Genomic DNA, 21,217 nt, shown 5'->3' with positions numbered 1-21,217 from the left:
GAATTCCTGGAGTACGGAAGTGCCCGAGACGGCACCAGATGACCCCCAGGGGACCCCCTTCCTTTCAGTCAAACGTTGGACGTTTGGTCACATTTGTCCCAAGAAGTCACGATATGCATTTTGGGGAGTGAGAGTGTCTTGACCCGGGAGATGGCGTCAAAAGATTAGATCTGCCATGCCGACAATGGAGCCTGCTGAACCGCCTGTGTACCGGGGTCGGCTCCATCAAAACATCCATGAAGAAGAGGGTCCTGACAGTTTGGGGAGCTTCAGCATACTGCCAACCACATGATCACCCTGTACACCATCAGAGGCCGGCCTCTTTGATGTGGGACCTGAGACAAGCAGGTGTGGTGAGAGAGAGAGAGAGAGAGAGAGAGAGAGAGAGAGAGAGAGAGAGAGAGAGAGAGAGAGAGAGAGAGAGAGAGAGAGAGAGAGAGAGAGAGAGAGAGAGAGAGAGAGAGAGAGTTAACAGCTACCGTACTTATAACTACTGATACAGATAATGGAAAAGGTTAACAGCTACTGATAACATCTATTCACTCTTCTGTGTGAGAGAGAGAGAGAGGGAGAGAGAGAGAGAGAGAGAGAGAGAGAGAGAGAGAGAGAGGGAGAGGGAGAGGGAGAGAGAGAGAGAGAGAGAGAGAGAGAGAGAGAGAGAGAGAGAGACACACACACGGCTAAATATGATTGCCAGACCCCATAAGAACGGTGAACCCTTAATGACAGATAAAATAAATATGACTGTTTGAATTGTGTCAGTCTTTACAGAGGCCCATACAAACATTAAGGCAATAACAATAATTGCTCTCTTATCACACACACACACGCACGCACGCACACACACACACACACACACACACACACACACACACACACACACACACACACACACACACACAGACACACACACACACACACACACACACACACACACACACACACACACACACACACACGCCACTGTAACTTCTGGGCGTGCTGCCAGCCAGGCAGAGGAGAGCAGAGGAGCGGAATGCAATGAGTCAGATACTAGTGAGAGTAGAGTTGTTTGAATGGCTATTTTTACTGCTTATACTTCATACTGGTATACTGATTTAGTTTGCTACTGTAATGATGTATTCCTAAATTCATTTTACACTTGCAATTAAAGTAGCTACATTATTTTATTCTAATCTGTTAACAAAAGAATACTGTCACTAACTGGTTAGGTTAGGGTTAAGAGACCCCAATTTCTTATTATGTAACTTATACAGGAAAGAAGGTATGTTTCTTTCTAATACTGTTTAGGCCGGGTAAGTATTGGGGTTAGATGTGGTTGTGGTTAAGGTTGCGTTTAGGGTGAAAATGGCATTTTAATAAAACATTTAATTTGTTGTCTCCACAAGTGTGTGTGTTGAGAAAATACTTGATCTTAGAAGCATGGAGACTTCCTGTCAATAGGAGGTCAGGAGGAGGAAATCATTCCTTCTTCCTCGCCCTCAGATCACCTCATCTGACCACCTAGACACCATGCGTACACAATAACTGACCTACACATGTGTACACAATGGTGCAAGACCTGAATGGAGTCTACACAAGAATGCTGCGAATGGCACTAGGTGTCACATGGATGGACGGAAATGTGAACCTACTACGGGTCACAGACAAGGTCAGAGAGAGATGGATGAGGCTGGCAGGGCACTGCGTCAGGCATAGACGGCGATTTATGTGCGCACTACTGGGTGCGCAACCAGGGACGCATGCATGTGCGCACGCGTACCCAGCGTGTGCTTTTTTCGTTTTTTTCCCGGGTTTGTTACTTTTTTGTTTTGTTTGTTTGTTACTTTAATTCGGTTAATTCGGCATAAAATATTGCCTGACGCCCTTGGCGCCAGGCACCCGGAACTGATGGTGAGCAAACTGACACTGTGGGAGCCAACCCAGGGCACAGCAGCAAAGGCAAGAAGCGCACCACCTATACGTAGATGCACAGCGGCGCGACAGCGGAGCTAGCAACACTGTAGAGCTCAAGACCCTGATGTTAGACAGGAAGGTGTGGCGGGCAGCGATTCAGGAGTCAAAATACACAATTAACAATAAAGTGTACTATACTAAACAATATTATAATAATTTAAAAAGAAGTGGCATTCTGAACAGTTGGTGAAGTCATACCTTCAGTTTCAAAGCACGCTTTTTTGTATAATACTATTATATACTATGATAGTATAGTATAGTTTGAGTAGAAACAAATACATTGATGTTCTTTATCAAATAGATTATGATGTCAGGCCTTCTGTCCTGATATTAGTATTTAAATGTAGTATCAAAATACTAAATTTGTACCAAAAGTGCATAATATAACCAAGTACAAGCACATCAGCTGCTCTCATACAGTTTTTTGTTCCCATAATGAGACAGATAGTCAGTGAACAGAACCAGGATATTAAAGATGAGGGATGTTTCATTCACCCCCAGGCACCACCACACATGCAGAAGAATGATGTCAGCGGTTCACATTGAAGTGTTCAGTGGGTCTTTCAGACACACTGCCAGTCGACCCACTGTTTCATTCCCAGGGTGTCACGTTACAAAACCACGCCAACAAGGAGAGGAACGTTGGCTCTGGCGACGTTCTAACTCCTACACGTTTTCATGAACCCCAGAGAAGACTCATGACTCATGCTAGCACGCACGCACGCACGCACGCACGCACGTACGCACGCACGCACGCACGCACGCACACACACACACACACACACACACACACACACACACACACACACACACACACACACACACACACACACACACACACACACACACACACACACAGCACAACAATAGCCATAGTTTTCTACATTTTAAGAAATATGCTGGATTCCTCCTTAACAAAAGGTTAAACATTATTTTCAAAAGTCTTCAAAAGGTCGAGGATGTTTATGTTGAGTATGTCATCTCTGTGGTCCAAATCAGATCTTAGTGACTCACTACTAACTGTGCATCTTGGTAAACCAAGAGGACATAGCGGCATACTGTACAGCAGGCATGTGCACATATAGACACGAAAGGGGGCTCGAGCCCCTGCCCTTATACCAGTCGGTAAAAAAGTGCCCCCCCCCCACAACACACAAAAAAAAGAAAGGCATTTCAACTGCCCCTAGCGGCCAAACGGTAAGGCCAACGGAAATGGCTGTGGATGTGTTGGATGCAGCTCAGAGTGAACTTTACCCAGGTATCTAGTTTGTCGCCGTCCGACCTTCCTAGCCCGTGTTATTAAAGAAAAATAGGCGACAATGGCCAAAACTCAATCGAAAATCGGCGCTCAAAAACCTGTGACTTTCAGGACGTATACGCAGTGACATCTTTTCGTTTTTTTTTTCGGGTTTTCAGGCCTAAAAGTATGGTAATTGTTCGGGCCGGCAATATGTGCCCTTTTGAAATTCCAGCCCCTAAGTCTCCAAATCCCTCTGTACATCCCTGCTGTACAGTATATAGTTGCAAGGTCAAGATGAATGACGCAAATGCCGCGACTGTAAGCAGAGCAGCAGCAGCTGAGAGCAGTTAGCGGGGCCTGGAGGCATGTCCTCGCCTCTTCTGACATCCTCCACGTGCTGCCCACTGGTATTGAGTAGGCTATGTGAGTATTCATTAGCCTACATGACCTCAGAACAGCCCCTAGTAGTTAAAAGGGAATATCCCTACTGTGTGTTCTTAGAGGCCTGTGGGAATCCCATATTGTTACTGTTAATAAAAAGTTACGATGGGGTGAGTGGGAGGAACGGCTGAATGATACAGAGGTATGTGACGTTGTGTTTGTGTGTAACGCTTCACTGCACTTGAAAAAGGAAATGTGTGAAACGTGTGCTTTATGAAAAAAAAAATTGCAATGCTATTGCATTGTATTGTATTTCCCACTCGGTTGAGTGGGAGAAAAGGTTGAATAACTCACTGTGAGGTTGTGTGTGTGTGTGTGTGTGTGTGTGTGTGTGTGTGTGTGTGTGTGTGTGTGTGTGTGTGTGTGTGTGTGTGTGTGTGTGTGTGTGTGTGTGTGTGTGTGTGTGAGAGAGACAGTTCACTGGACGGTACGCTCTTGTCAAGATTAAAGCTGTATTGCAGTGAGATTGCATTGTATTTGCAGGTGTGGTTCTGCTCCTGAAATAGCTCCAGATAGAGATAAAGAAGCCCCTGAAGTGGATCATAAAGATATCTCAGTTATTACATAGACATATGAACCCCTCAGGACAGAACATAAACAGACCATGTAGATATGTGGTTCTCAAAGTCAGGTACGGGGACCCCCAGGGGTCCATGGAGGAGTTCCAGGGGGTCCCCAGCAAAATAACATACCGTGGGTATTTAAAAATAGCAGATGTACAAGCTCACAACGCGCGTGCCATGCTGCGAGCTTGCTATATTTGAACATTTCAGAAAAATCTAGAACGTTTTTGAAAGATTTTGAATCATTTAGATTTTTTTAACACAACTCTTCAGATGGGGGCCCATGGCACAAAGCCTTTTCAGATGGGGGCCCACGGTCAAATATATATACATTTGGGGGTCCTTGGCACGGAAAAAAAAAAGCGTGCCGAGCGCTGCGAAGACGGCACACCTCCGTCGTTTCAACTGTTTTTTAGCGGACCCTTTTACGTCATGGGTTTGAGAACGGCACTTCTGCATTTGTGAAGTGCCATCCCTAGTCACTTTTGTTCTTTTTGCTCTGATCAATCATTACATTACATTACATTACATTACAGTCATTTAGCAGACGCTTTTATCCAAAGCGACTTACAATAAGTGCATTCAACATAGGTAGGGAACGAAACTACTAATCACCAGAGGTCTTAAGTGCATTTCCTGTAAAAACAAGCAACCAAGAGTATACCTAGCGCTAAGGTAAAAGTGCAATATATCAGCTATCTACTTTCATAAACACATGAGATAAAATAGCCAAATCAAATGAGCACGAGCTAATAGATCCAATACAACAATACAACAATAGTTCCTACAACTAGTTAACAACAAGTAGGCCAGGCAAAGAGGAAGGGTAGTGTTTCCTGAAGAGGTGGGTTTTCAGCCTGCGGCGAAAGATGGGCAGTGACTCTGCTGTCCTGACATCAGTGGGAAGTTCATTCCATCACTGTGGGGTCAGAACAGAAAAAAGTTGTGACCGTGTCGATCGACCAGAAGGACCGTTGAGTGGCGAGGGAGTCAGTCGCCCCGAGGTGGCAGACCGGAGTGGTCGGGCAGGGGTGTGGGCATTGACCAAAACCCGGAGGTAAGAAGGAGCTGTTCCATTCACTGCCCTATAGGCTAGCACCAGGGTTTTAAACTGAATGCGAGCCGCTACCGCGAGCCAGTGCAGAGAACGGAGAAGGATAGTTGTGTGAGAGAACTTGTGAGAGAATCATCTAGCTGTCATACAGTATGTGCTGTGTGCTGTGCAGGGAGAAGGATCTCTCCTTCTCAGATGTCTCTCTACACACCACATTTCACAAGGCTGTCAGGTCCTGGCAGGAGCTATTCCCATACCACCAGATGGTGATGGCCCCTGTATGAATACTCTGGCTGGTTCACAGGGTAAAAGGATTCCAGGACCTTCTCAGAGACCTTGAACTTTCCCTAAGGTGAACTCAGTGGACTAAAAAAAAAGAAGAAAAGAAAAGAAAAAAATAGTTTGTTTCCTTCCTGTGTGTGGGTGAGTTGTGTCACATGACAGCTGTGATTCATTCATAAACACAGCGCTTTGAAACACTTGCTGATATTATGTGCCATTCCATATAGCACTTCCGGTCAGTGCTAGATAAGGGGGGGGGGTCTATCTATAATGTCATTGGGCACTTCAAATCAGCAGGAAGTCAAGAGAGAAAGGTGAGTGTGTAAGAGCTGATGTAAGTGAGTCATACGGCGAGTGACAGAGTTGGAAACGGGGAAGAGAGAGAGAGAGAGAGAGAGAGAGAGAGAGAGAGAGAGAGAGAGAGAGAGAGAGAGAGAGAGAGAGAGAGAGAGAGAGAGAGAGAGAGAGAGAGAGAGAAGGATCTTCTGTGGTCAAAGGACCACAGTGTTTGGGGTCAAATTGCTCCTTATTTCCTACAAACTATCATACCCACTGCTTGCTGTGGTACTAGATGGAGAGAAACTACAGCTAGCAGGCACGGACTGTCACAGAAAATTGGCCCTGGCATTTGTGATCTTCACCGGCCCACAGCGGGGGTCGGCCGCGCCAAAAAATCGCTGTTAATTGGCGAAAATTGCTTGGAAAATGTGTTTTTTGGTGACTTTATTTCGGTTTTAGGCTTGGCCGCGGCCCCAGACTGACCGGCCCTTCTGGCATCTGCCAGAAGGGCCAGACCGTCCAATCCGGGCCTGACAGCTAGACTGTTGCACACACACACACACACACACACACACACACACACACACACACACACACACACACACACACACACACACACACACACACACACACACACACACACACACACACACACATTACACTGCTTGCCATGACAAGAGCTATAAACTTGAACTTGAAGGCTGCCTTGAAAAGACACCTATTCTCTCAGGCGTCTGGCAAATAGTTGTTTGTTGTGTTGTTTGCTTGTTGGTTGTTCATTGTTTTTGATGAGTTCATGGAAGGCTATATAAATTCAAACTTGTATTATTATTATTATTATTATTATTATTGTTATTATTATTATTATTAAACAAGAACAGGTGTGTGTGTGTGTGTGTGTGTGTGTGTGTGTGTGTGTGTGTGTGTGTGTGTGTGTGTGTGTGTGTGTGTGTGTGTGTGTGTGTGTGTGTGTGTGTGTGTGTGTGTGTGTGTGTGTGGTGGGGGGATGTCTGATTTATCCGGTGTCATGTACAACCCAGCTCAGGGTCACCACCCATCCTACATACCTTTAATGCCTAACTGAGTCTGAGGAGAGTCCCCGGCTGAATCCTGAGATCCAGGAGAAACATGTCAAACGAGGTGGAATGATGTCATGCTAAAGCCAGCTGTGTTCCACAAGGCACACAGCCCCCCCCCGGGCAAACTGCTGAGGCAGCTCCCTGCTGGTACACAGAGCCTGTGGGGGGATTCCCCGCCACTCTCCTTATCGCCTCGTCACTCGCCTTTTCCTCCACGGTGTTGAGCGCGGTGCGGTAATTGAAAACACACAGAGCCTGTCTGTGTATTTGGATGTTGTTCCCACATGGTTAAACAGTGTGAAGACATGTGGACACTTCCTCACTCTATAAATGGTTTGATAGTGGAAAATAAATCCTCTCAAATGAAGGTCTAACTATGGCTTAAATAAATACAGTTTGTAAAGAGTTACTTCAACTATGTCACATCACAGGTTTAAAATTCATATTGCATATCTCCATCGTTTACTGGAAAGTATAACACACAATAAAACGATAATAACAATTATTGTGCCACATAATGAGTTCAAATGTGAGTCACATCCCACTAGTGAGCCAGCGAACCAAACCAAAGCAAACACCTCTTTCACGAGGAATAACTGTTATTGGTATGTGTGACCTCATTAATATCCTACAACCCAACCCTACACCATAAAATCCAAGGAGTTCAATTCACCAGTGCAAATATTGTAGACCTACCACATTGACACACATATAAATCAATATACAAATACATATACAGCCACATATGACATATGACATACACCTGGCTTACAGAAAATAATATAAAAAGGCAATTTTCCTCATTTAGAGGTGGTTCCACTGAGTTCAATTCATGGATCCGGAAACTTCCTTAGTAGTTGATGTATTATTTATACTTGATTTGGGGGGAGATCCCATTTAACTCTGAGTGTAAAAGATGTTCCAGTTAGTGTGTAGATCCACCTCTTCTGGGAAGAGAGGGAGAAAAAAAGCCAAGACAGAGAAGATATCAGAAGACAGCCTTATTTCTGGGAAAGGCCGTAATAGGGGGTTGGGCTGATGGTGATGGTAGTGGGACAGTGTGTGATATTCCTTTCAGACCAACACATGACTTGAGTTTAGCTCTGTGTTACACAATATGATGAGTCACAATCCCTGGACATGTGCCATAACAGGGGAGCTGGAGTGGAGGGGGGGCAATTATCCTTTAAATCTGAATTCTGTAAGTCCCGGCACATTGTGCCAGACAGGGTGTTCCTTCGTCTCATTGTTGTCCGTGATCAGGCCTATGTTTTTTTGTTTTTTTTGCAAACTTCACCACTAAGTTAGAGCTGTGTGTGGTACGCAGTCATATACTGTAGGTGTACGGGTCGTAGACAAGGAGGCTTGGAACACAGCCCTGGCAGGGCTCATGTGCTGGGGGTCAGGGGTTTTTGATCCCATCCTCACCACCTGCTGTCGTTCTGACAGAAAGTCCAGGATCCAGCTGCACAGGCTGAGGTCTGAAAGAGGATTATGGAGTTGAACACTGAACTGTAAACTCTAATACCACAAGTTGTTTCAAGCTTTGCTGTGAAACTGGCTATAGATCTGTAAAGTTATTATCGGCATGTCAAGTTGTTATTGAAAAACAAGGGTTTACATTCCTGGGAAACCCTCATCTCTGACAACCTCTGCTGATCTGATAACACCACGGCTGTGGTCAAAAAGACACAGTTGCTTTTGTACTTCCTGAGAGTGCTCAAGAAAAAACGCACTCAATGGAAAACTACTGGTGGCCTTTTGTCACTCCTTGATAGAGGAGTTCTATCTTACCGCATCAGCGTAGTTCGGAAAGACAAACAAGCTCATCAAAGGGTCGTAAATACAACACATTCATTCATAAATCCTTACAGGGTGGTATAATCGAAAGGTCATGGAATTCACTGCCTTCATTCACCACCCCCCCCCTTTTCTACACTGTACATATAGTGTTATTTTGTGCTATGTTGATGAATTGTACATAGGACCGCAATGGAAAAAAGTCCTCAGGACTTTTGTGTTATCCTTTTGGCCCAAGTGTATGACTGTAGCCGTACTGTTTACATTTCGGTCTAATAAAGTATTCAATGAATCAATCAATTATCTATGTGATCGGCTCCGAACACAACCTTCATAAAGTTCCTATGCTACTGTGGGCCGTAAACCCACATCAAAAACACATCTTTATCAGTAAGGCAACGGAAAGAAAAGGAAAGTTTATTTGTAGAGCACAGAGACATTTCAACAACAAGGCAAACATTAAGCACATTTAGACAAACTACAACAGACAGTGACTAGGCAGCATATCTGCTCTCCCCTATGTTTTTCTATAGCTTACACACAGTAACATGTCTCTTTACATTTCATAACAAGTAAGACAACATTCCCACTGGCCTCAGCTCTTCACCATTAACTGCATATATGAACCCACATGACAGTAAATGACATTTCAAGTGATCCAGAGACTACATTACTTCTCTGCAGTGACCCAGCAGTTGGCTGATCAGGGTGAATACACAGCAGTTATGGGTTCAGTGTCTTGCTCAGGTCAACCTTATCTTCATATAATTGGCCCTCTCTAAAGGGCTTTTCAGATGGGGGAGTGACCAATACGCCTGCATTCTCACTTGGGTCGCACTGCACTCCTCTTTTGAACACACAGACAGACAACCGCTCGGCGAGTGAACGCCAGGTACGCATAGTGAACGCATAGAAAAATGTTGATCACAATCCAGCTCTTGTCATGACGTGTGCGTGAAACGAGCACAAACGTAAAGAGAGAACACAGTGCTCTAAGCTTACAGATAACATGGAGTCTTTACTGGAATCGTTTATGATAGAAGTGATGTGTTGATTTAAAAAAAAAAAAAATATTGTCCAGAGTGAGTCCAAGATATTTGAAGTTGCTGACCCCTTCTACTGTCTTTCCATGGATGGAGGGAAGGGGGGGGGTTCAGTCCAATGTGGGGGTGTTTGATGTGTGCACTTTAGTTTTGTCCAAGTTCAGCTGCAGGTAGTTGTCAGTGCATCATTGTGTGAAGTGGGACATTGTTTTTTGATAGATTGTAACAGAGTTGATGTCATTGAGTACTCAGAGAATGGCAGCTTCATCTCACACACGCACGCACGGTGCACACACGCACGCACAGAAGAACTGGTAGGGAGCAGCAATCTAAAAGTATTGGAGCAGAGAGAGACAGAGAAAGAAGTGCAGCTGGAAGGCGAGGCTACATGAGTGCAGTAGATGTTCCATCAACCTCGTTCAGACTTTGATGTTTGTCCACAGAGACTCTGTTCATAGGACTGGCCTCAGAGACAGCATCCATAGGCCTGGACAGAAGAGACATAGAAGCAGACAGACAGAGAAAGAGGAAAATTAGATATTGAACTGTCGAAGAAATCAACCTTCAAGACTGACTGACTGACTGACTCACTGACTCACTGACTCACTGACTGACTTGTTGGTTGCTTGGTTGATTGATTGATTGATTGATTGAAAATGACAATGAAGTAAGTTGACATGAATTCCAAACATGAAACATTCTGTACCTGTCCTGATCACCAGCTGGAGTTTCAGGTGTGAAGAATTTGCAGTGAACAAACTTCTGAATACTTTGTCGCTTCCTATAAACCAGGACAATGAGGAAGACCATGGTGATGCCGAGGGTGATGATAACATAACCCCACCAGGGAAACGGTCCAGCTGTAGAAACCTCTAGAGAGATAGAATGGAAAGATGAAGAAAAGAGGTTCAGTCCTTACAGCTCCATGATCAACCATTTTCACAACTCAATAATACATAGCATCTGTCTGTCTGTCTGTCTATAATAACTAGTCTATCATAATAACTAGTGCAAGGCACAGGTGTGTGCATTAGGGGCTGTGTCCACCGAGACATTTTAGTGTATGTTTTTAATTGTTAGCTTTGGGAGCACCACGTTATGGGAAACGCAAGCAACGTGCCGAGGCTCTGAACGTATTTTTTGGCTTGGCGTTTTTGTTCATGGCTGGTGTTTTTATCCAGGCTCCCAGAATTTTTATATTTTCAAATCTGGGCATTTGGAGGTGTTTTTTAGCAGAGCGCCTTGCGTTTTCAACAGGGATAAAACCCTTTGGTGGACACACTGCCTTAGTGTCAGTAAAGAGATCAGTGCATTATAATAGTGAATACTGTGGATGCACACGTGGTGTCAGAATGTGTTGATGGTGTCTGGGTGACTAAACAAAATCTACATTTCAACAATATTCAACAATGCTGTGCAAACTGATACTGTAATAAGATCGTAATACATATAGTATACATATAGTATATATTGGGCTGAGGATCAGGCAGAAACAACAGGTGAACATGAGAGAAACATTACATTACTGATCTCTTACTTTAATCAAACTGTTCTCAGCAGCATGGGAAAAAAGGTCAGAGGTCAAATTACTCCACAGAGATGAGCAAATGAAGAAAATATGACACACACACACACACACACACACACACACACACACACACACACACACACACACACACACACACGCACACACACACACACACACACACACACACACACACACACACACACACACACACACACACACACACACACACACACACAGCAGCAGCTGTAGTAATACAGTAGTAGTAAAAAGAAGAAGAAGAATACAAGGTTACTATATAAACGAATACAGTACAATACAGACATTGCACAATAATTATAAAAGATAACAAAAAAACGTTGCACTCACCATTTTCTATACCTGGTAGCTTGCTAGCTTGCTGTGATTTCAGATCTAGAAAATATAATAGAACATGTATTGTTCTGTTACTGACAAAGATTCTGTTGATTTATAACTTTAAAATTCTATATAGGAGCATCATCCAAGGTTGGACTGGGTGGAGATACTGGGCACAGAGGTGAGGGTCCCCTAAATCAGTTTTTTTTTGTGTGTGTGTGTTTTTCAGACCAAGGAGCCCCTAGCTGAGAGATAGATTTTCATAGATTTCATAGATACCTTCATCATGTGTGTGTGTGTGTGTGTGTGTGTGTGTGTGTGTGTGTGTGTGTGTGTGTGTGTGTGTGTGTGTGTGTGTGTGTGTGTGTGTGTGTGTGTGTGTGTGTGTGTGTGTGTGTGTGTGTGTGTGTGTGTGTGTGTGTGTGTGTGTGTGTTTGTTTACACAATTAACATTCATGTTAATGTGTATTTTCAGACATAAACTTGACCTTTGTCTCTGTTGGTCTGCAAAGCTTGTAGATCTTCTATTTTCAACTAATGTTCCGACCAGAATATGGATTCTAGGATTCAAGTGGTAAAAAACTAAAATAACTTCCTATCACAGAAATATCTGGAGGCCCCTGTAGTAACTCTGAGGGCCCCTGTAGTAACTCTGAGGACCCCGTAGGGGTCTCGGACCCACTGCTGAAGACCCATGCCCTAAAGGCTGACACACTTATACAACTGATTCTACTGGTACTCACCAGAGGGTTCAGCGAAGGATGGACAGTCTGTAATGACACCAAGGTCAAAAGGTCAGCATTTCAGTAAAGTTACAATGAGCACAAAGTATCTATCTGGTGTACTGTTAGTGTATATTACTAACACCACTACAACTGCTAGACAGTACTGCTAATAATTATACTACGACTACAGTTACTATTACTACCACTACTAATGTTACAGATACTGCTAGTGGTGCTAATGATTACACTGCTGCTACTACTACTATTACTATTACTACTTACTTGATCGGTACACAGTAAAATCCTTTGTGTCAATTTAGCGCTGAAGAGTGTACAAATGGAACCAAATGGTTGAGGTGGAACTATTTGGTTCCATTTGTACACTATTCAGAGTTAAATTAAGGATTTTACTGTGTAGCTTTACTACTAGACTTCTACTTCTACTACTATTACTTGTTATAGATCCATTTGGGTTTCAGTCCAGATGAAGATGTTTGACACTCATTTTCTCATTAAATATATTTCATGAATCACATTCATCTAATACAATTACTAATGAATAAATTAAGGAGTAATCAATGACTGAAAATAATAAACACAGTGCTAGACATTAAACAATCTCACACTTTGAGAAACCTTTTCAAGTTCTACAGTAAATACTTGTGACCTACTGTATGTTATCTACATATTGCTCAGGTTCACCTGTTCTATAGCCTCCATAATAAAACATTTATTCCCTGCTAACTGTATCACAGTGTCACAGTGGAATGTTATTTCTGTCCATTTCCTTTGATGTCACTCAACCTTTAGACTGAAAGAACGAGCCCAATCGATGGTCTTGAAGGGCGGAGCCAAACCCAGGCGCCTGGGTTTGGAGCACTCTGATTGGTTAGGAGATAACAAGGTCCTAAGACCAGCGTTCCTGCAAGGTTCTCCCAGGCTTTTTTTTTCTTTTGAAACAAAAAAAAAAGGCATGGGTTTCCGAGGCTACTCAACCTTAGACTCACCAGTCTTGATGTTGTCAATGATGTGTTGTCCGTCTGCCTCCATCATCAGCTGGACTGTCTCTGAGATGCCCTTACAAACCGCGAGGACAGTCTTGTTCAGATCCAGAATACATGGTACGCAGCGGGACGAGGCAGGAGTACTGGTGTTGTAACAAAACAAGATGTCAGATGGTTCTCCTCTCCACAGGAAGCCTGTATCCACCAGGCCATTAATAGGCGGCCGCAGTTATGGTTTGACCCAAAAAAAATTGCAACAAAAGGTTTTTCAATGGTTTATTGTAGTATCAGGTGTACTTAGTAACATATCAAAAGTTTACCAAAATCGGACCACTAGAAAGGTCCGATTTTCAAAATGGCCGCCACCAGATCCTTAAGATACCATTATTCCTTCATTATTCATCCTAGACAAGTAATGTTGGTATCTAACCCCGTGTTTTGATGATCTAGAATTAAAATGAGCACATATAAATTATAGTGAAGTGATTAAAGTATAATTTTGTATTAAAACAACTGATTATACGCATATTTATGGAGTACATACATAGAAGTGAAGAAACGTTTATAATGTAATTGGACATTTCTCCTTTTTCCACATAATGCCCAGAATTGGTGATTTATTTAACTTATAATTCACATTCTGTTGAAGCTTTCTGGCGATTTATTTTGATACCAATGAGGAATAAATGCATTATTACTGTGTGGTACTGTGAAATTAGTCTAAACAGGGCTGCCACGTGAAGGCTCAGTACCGCTAACCCCTTTTTCTTTTTTTTTTGCTTTTCTTTTTTTTTGTTTTTTTTCTTTTTTTTTTGTTTTACTTTTTTTTGCACCAGATTAACAATTAGACTTCACACTCTTCCTCCCATAAAGGTTGATTATGCGGATTCTCACAATTTTCTACTTGACATGATCCACAAGCAGGCATGCAAGGCAGTCCGTATCTTCTACAACTACACCGTTGTGTTCGGCAAGCAGTTTTGCAATTACAGTGGACCATCTGTAGGAGGCTTTCCGGGGCAGCAGCTTTATTTGTCATAACTGGCACAAACCGATCGTCCTCCAATTTCCATCCCCAATCCACGGGATTCATGTCACTCTCCATTTCAGTCCATACCATAAGCTGGTAATAAACTCTTTGGCAATGATATTTGGTTGAGGACTCTGTAGGAGGGAGATGTTCTGGGGTAACAAATGCCTTCGCAGACGCAATTTTCTTGATAAGAAGATTGTAGCGCTTGCCACCAAACATGACTGCCATCGCCTTGCTCCCAAGGTCCTCTATGACAGTTTTTGCTTGATTTGGGAGTGCAAACCCATTCGCACACGTCTGGATGGTCGATTCACCATTCGCAAGTTTCTGGAAAGCAGATTTTTTGCCAACACTAAAAATGCGTGACGTTGTATCACATCCTGTGAAGGCATGAATAAACAGCAACTGAGAACACAAGTCACTACCCAGGACTTTTTTCATCTTGCTGATGTCATACACTTTAGGAACTTTGGCCTTGTCCGAACGAAAATAGAGGCCTCTATTGTCCATCTTAGCATAGTAGAGGAGTAGAACGAGTAAGTCTGTATCTTCCCCTATCAAGGTCGTGGGCTGATGGTGTGACGCCTTGATTGCAGCCTTGACAATGTCCACGTCTGCATCCCCTGATGCATTGATAACCGTGCAGCCCTTCTTCTGCAGTTCCTCAGTCACAAGATTAATAAGTCCTTGTTTGTTTGAAGATCTGGATAGGAAGTCATCCTTTCTTCCCACAAACTCAGTTTTTGCATCTAAGCTAATGATGGGGTGGGCATGTTGCCCGCGTCGCTGATGTGTATTGTCTTTGATGGAAGGACCTTCACTATAACCATCAAAAACTACAGTTGCTTTACCATAACGGTATATGGTAAAGTCTGCATATGACGTACACTGGATGGTACACTGGAAATGTACACTGTCCCCATATTTTTCTCTTAGTTTTGTCTTGAGGTAGGTCTTTACAAATGGCTCGGAATCTGTATTTGTCAGAAATTCCTTCATTTTATCCTGTAAATGTATAAGTGTCAACTGTTCCTCATCATTATTCTCAAGGTAAGCGCAAACCTTCATGAATGCCTGCGCCTGATCTTCATTGTTGGACCGGCCAGACTTTCTGCGCTTTGGCTCTGGGTCTTTCTGGAACTGTTGTGGTACGTTACGTTAGTTAGTTTTGTTGGGTTTAGCTGTCTTGAGGATATTAAGCCTTGTTCCAGTAAAATTTACTACATAATTAGTTTAGTTAAACTTGAAACGGGTGACAATTTCAGAGGTTTTTAATAGTCACACACAAAATATTGGATTTCACGATGATCTAATTGTTTCTCTGCCATTTGGACAAATCCAATGGATGTCTAGTCCCCAAAAACATAGGGTTAGACACAAATAATATTTGTTTAGGATAAATAATGGAGTTAGGCTATTTTAATTATGTCATGGACGCCATCTTGAAAATAACACCTTTCCAGTGGTCAAACTTTGGTAAACTTTTAGTATGTTATTAAGGACACCTAATACTACAAAAAACAGTTGAAAAACGTTTTGTTGCAATTTTTTTTGGGTTAGGTGCTTTTTTTTCATAACTGCAGCCGCCTATAAAGATGTGGTTCACAGTCACAGAGTGTGGGTCAGTCGTACTGAAGCAAGTGAGGTTCATCTGTGAGGAGAGAGGTGAAGATTATTTACATTTTGTAATGCTTTTGAAATGCCCTAATAGCACTGAGCTGAAACAGTACTGTACAGTACTATAGTGTCTAAAGTGTTCAAGCACCACCCTTTACTTTACAATATGTTTATTGTTCTATTTTCCATCGTTTAACGCATGACAAAAGTGAAGCAAACAAAAACCAAGAATTATCTATGAATATATATGAAAAAATATTACAAAGAGGTCTGTAATTTTCTGACACAAAACATGAATAACAAACAAATCAAGCTATCATTTCCAAATCAAGCTATCAGCTATCATTTCAGCTATCAGTGGTGATAGCATCCAGCTTCCTTGCTATACACACCTTCTCCACCTCCTCCACCCTGTCCAGGGTAGACCCAACAATGGAGCCAGCTCTCCTGACCAGCCTGTTCAGGATGCTTGTGTCCCCAGCATTGATGGAGACACAGCAGGCAATCACAAAGAAGAGGGCTCTAGCCATCATAGACAGATCTATCAGCATCCCGTTACACACCGCCTCCTCAGAAAGAAGAAGTCTACTGTTCGGGAGAAGAGAGAAAAAGAGAGACAAAGAGAGAGCAAAAAGGTAAAAAACACAAAACAAGCAACAGATTAATAGCTTTATTATTAAAGCTTTATTATTATGTCTGAGGACGACCTAGAGAGAGAGAGATGCACCTTTTTTAGTGAACACATTTTTATATTGTCCAGTCTGTATGGTAGAGTATGTTAATGCAATATAAGTTCTCTTCTATTGGGGCATTTAGATCCTGCGTCTAGGTTGGACTTGACCTTTGACACAATCCTGTTTCTGGTTTGACACAAATTTTGACTTGGAGGTAAACAGTCTACTGAGCAAGCAGGCAGCGCTCTATTAGGCTATAGTGGTAAAAATGACGGCCCTTGCGCAGGAGACCCCAGCCTGTTTACACACACACACACACACACACACACACACACACACACACACACACACACACACACACACACACACACACACACACACACACACACACACACACACACACACACACACACACACACACTATTATTGTATGCAAATGCATTGGGATTATGAAGGACGACCATGACCTCAGTAATGGACTGTTTATGTCGCTGCGGTCATGCAAACACCTGTGCTGTCACAATGCCACTACAGAGACACATAGAGCCTCTTCCCTTAGGCTATCAGAGCTTTGAACAATGACTCAACTGCCAAGTTAACTGTTCCACCCCGCACACTGTTGAGAGATCATAACCAGGACCATCACTGTAAGAAATGCCGTGCTGGTCAGCCTGGTTTACAGTATGTCGGACCGTACCGGGCCAAGGTGGAAAGAAACCCATTTATAACCGTTGTCCATCACGCCACAACCATGTTAATAACCAAGCTTCTCTAGGTGGAAAACCCCTATAACTTACAAATACCTGCTCACCAACACAGCAAACAGTAGGCTTTCCGACCATCTCTTGCACAATGGTACTTTTTGGATTGTATCATAGTTAATAATGCTGACTCACATACTGTAATACTGACTGACTGCTATTTGTACTATGTATATACTTTGGTTGCTAACTCATTCATCCCTCTGCAGCATGAATGAATATCTTCCATATTCTGTATATTATTCTATGTTCTTTGTGACTGTAGAGTGGTTCAGAGCCTGAACACCAAACGCCTAATATCTCCCCTGGCCAAGGGGGAAGTCCCCTTTAGGCTAGATGATGTTTGGCTCTATAGTGTCCTTCCCGCGCCGCCGAATCCCAGGCGTTTCAACTGCAACATCCTAACTCAGTAACCCAGGGAAGGCATAGTTCTAAATATGTTAGTCTGTCATTCACTACAAATATGTTAGTCTGTCATAAATATGTTAGTCTGTCATTCACTACACTACTTCACTACAGTGTACACTACAGTGTACAAATGGAACCAAATGGACCCTAACGGGTCCATTTGGTTCCATTTGTACACTCTCAGAGTTAAATTGACATAGATTTTACAATATAAATTGCGGTCCAAGTGATAGAAATGCCATTACATGGGGGTCTGTAGCCTAATGCATGTCAAACTGGGGGTCCTTGAAATTAAAATGGTTGAGAATCACTACTAGAGCCGTAAAAAAATCTTCTCTTATGGGGGTCCCTGGCATATCTTTTCAAATGGGGTCCGCGGGCTAATAGGTGTCAATTTGGGGGTCCTTGACATGAAAAAGTTTGAGAACCACTGCACTACACCAATGTGATTGGTGCAGTAAATCAATAGCAATGCTGTTGATGCTGATGTTTGTTTGCACACTTGTCAGGTTTACTTAAAGCTACAATCCATAAGTTGTATGTCCGTTGTCCCACTCTCCTTAAAGAGAGAGGTCACCATAACAATGTGCCAACTAAAATATGGCAACACATTTGTCTAATCAGGTGTGCCTTCTGTTTCAGATTTATTGTCAACCAGTAAGTGTCCTACCAGACACCAGTGTCTGAATGTCTCAATTGAAGAGGGAGATCACCTCCAACCACTACACATGTACTAGTTTGTATTAACATGCCATTTAAAACAGGCGCATACTGTATACTTGAAAATCTCATAGATTTAAGGCAGAGCTACTGGCCACAACAGATCACTTTTACAAGAGCAAACAACTCCAGTGTGTGTGTGTGTGTGTGTGTGTGTGTGTGTGTGTGTGTGTGTGTGTGTGTGTGTGTGTGTGTGTGTGTGTGTGTGTGTGTGTGTGTGTGTGTGTGTGTGTGTGTGTGTGTGTGTGTGTGTGTGTGTGTGTGTGTGTGTGTGTGTGTGATCATCACCACCGGTAGCAAGGTTGCACAAGTGATGACTCATTGTCAAGTTTATGGTAGGGGAATATCATTTGCACATGCATGGCCAATAATGGAATGCACAATGATGCCTGTTAAGGGTTCTGCTGTAACCCTTTCATTATATGTGTTGATAGATTGTAGTCTACACAGGCTAATTATTAATTCATTGTTATTTATGATTGTTAATCATTAATTACAAGTGAATCTGTGAATCTCTTCCAACTTAATAGTTCATGCATATTCACTTGTAGGCTAATAGATTGTACATTACACTTATAACATGTTTTAATCTTGTAATAGCCATCCATAATGCACACAAACAGACCTGCTCCTACGGCGAGCATCGGAACATGCCATATAACGCACATTATAGTAGGCTAATGATGTATTTCCACAACTCACTGGCCGTCACATCACATGTCCATTAATTAACGCAGAGCAGCTTAAACACAAAACACACTAAAACACGGCTAAACGCACCTTGATTATGTAGTTTACTTTCTCCTTATTGCTCCGTGTCTTGTGGACGCTGTCTCTCTTATCCTGTGTGAAGACGCAGCTCAGCGTCTCCTCTACGTGCCGGTGCCCTCAGTCACACCATGTTAAAGCTCAATACAATGAATGGTCCAGACTCCAGACCAGACAACCACCGGCAGAAGAACACTTACGGTTCTGCGCGGCATGCACTTTGTTTCATTGGACAACACACCACTGACACGCCCACAAACACCCACGCGCCACAGAACCACAGAACAGACTGCACCCGGATTTATGAATGAACTGAAGACCGCCCCCTGGCTGCTGCTACTGCGTTATTACTAAGTACCTAACAAACTAACTAACTAACTAACTAACTAACTAACTAACTGTGGTGGAAGAAGTACTCACATTTTGTAGGCCTACTTAAGTAAAAGTACCAATACCACAATGTAGAAATTACTATTAAAAGTCAGATATTAAAAATGGACTTGAGTAAAAGTACAAAAGTATTCGCATTACTATTTTTATTGCAGTATCTCTCTACTGTAAAAGTACAGTAGAGAGATACAGCATGATGGAGAGACATCACATTTTTATACAGTAGAATAAGATATTTGTGCATGTCAAAACGATACAATAAAAAAGTTCAAGAGCCTATTTCCATTGTGGTTACCGGGGTACCAGGGTACATGTCATGAATATAACATAACACATTAAGCAAAAGAGACACATTATGAAAAGGACATGTTAATTCAGTAAAAATTAGGAAAACATACCTTTAGAATAAAACAGAAAATTAAAAAATGACAGCGCAAAAGAAATGACTTAACAAAATGTCCTGAGAAAACATAATTGCAATGTAGAGACCAACATGCATTTAGGGAACTGATATAAAGTCATTTTGATTTATTATTTTCATTATTATTTTTAAAAGATCATTATAAAATATGAGGAATAACAATAAAGTTCAGAGTCTGACAGTGTTGTTAGACAGTGTTGTTAGCTCCACTGTCACACCACAGTGTGTCTCTATGTAGGTGGTGCACCTCTTTCTGTGCCTTGGGTTGGCTCCCACAGTGTCAGTTTGCTTGCTATACCAGTTCAGAGTGCCTGACACAGTGCCCTGAGATGGGCAAGTAGAAGCATAATTAGTACTCAAGCCTCATCCGTCATCCTCATCCAGCAGACAACATTGAAACTGGAACACTATAAAAAATAAAAATGATGAATGGATACTCTGATTGGATGAAATTGGCAACCCCACTGAAAATATATTTTCTGTTTATTAATGGGATGGAGAGACGGTGAGACCCCTGTTAGTGAACAAACACACAAGGGGTTTCAACAGGGGGTCCTCTAGACTGTCTAGACTCTAGAGTTACCCACAAGGGGACTGCGAAATTATTTTGTGATAGGAACATTGTTTTTGTTTTGTTTGTTTGTTTCCATTGTAGGCTATGTCCTACACAGTAAATATCTTTTTGTGTAATAAAATGACCAATCTGTAAGGTATAGAGTATGTTAATACAATATAACTATAACACTACTGCCAGGCCCATTATTGTATGAAGCCTCCCTGCTAATTCTATTGATACATTTAGTTAGAGTTAAACAGATCCCGTGGTGTGGTAGGACATCTAGTGGTGGACAAGTGATACTGCCTGAAAGTTAACATTCCATTTCTCCCCTTATTAAGAATGTAGGCTACTCTTATAAGTCAGTGGTAAAAATGGCGGGGGGGGGGGGGGGGGGGCGAAAGATAAGAAAGAAAGCTGCATCACTTTTATATAGGCACCCATGGAATATCTCTCTCTCAGCTAAGGGGACATTATGATTGGCCTGAAAAATGCGGAAGACCCCTGATCTATAACAATAT

At 42.5% G+C, this 21,217-nt stretch overlaps 1 protein-coding gene and 1 long non-coding RNA gene across 2 annotated transcripts; both read right to left on the bottom strand.

Moving 5' to 3' along the window:
- Positions 1 to 9,172: 9,172 nt before the first annotated feature.
- Positions 9,173 to 13,711, bottom strand: LOC311052563 (uncharacterized protein). Its single transcript, XM_084067563.1, has 5 exons — positions 13,352 to 13,711; positions 12,363 to 12,389; positions 11,632 to 11,676; positions 10,444 to 10,609; positions 9,173 to 10,224 (listed from the first exon to the last, which is right to left on the bottom strand). The coding sequence occupies exons 1-5, from the start codon at positions 13,395 to 13,397 to the stop codon at positions 10,122 to 10,124; spliced, it is 387 nt and encodes a 128-aa protein (XP_083923689.1). The 5' UTR covers positions 13,398 to 13,711; the 3' UTR covers positions 9,173 to 10,121.
- A 2,285-nt stretch (positions 13,712 to 15,996) lies between these two features.
- LOC311052271 lies at positions 15,997 to 19,469 on the bottom strand. Its single transcript, XR_014601492.1, has 3 exons — positions 19,342 to 19,469; positions 16,391 to 16,586; positions 15,997 to 16,032 (listed from the first exon to the last, which is right to left on the bottom strand). It is a non-coding gene; the product is annotated as an uncharacterized lncRNA (long non-coding RNA).
- Positions 19,470 to 21,217: the final 1,748 nt, after the last annotated feature.

This window comes from Gymnoscopelus microlampas (genome assembly GCF_963454915.1).
Source record: "Gymnoscopelus microlampas genome assembly, chromosome: 9".
NCBI lineage: Eukaryota > Metazoa > Chordata > Actinopteri > Myctophiformes > Myctophidae > Gymnoscopelus > Gymnoscopelus microlampas.
The sequence above is the reverse complement of the archived record's forward strand: the minus strand, read 5'-3'. Positions and strand labels throughout refer to the sequence as shown.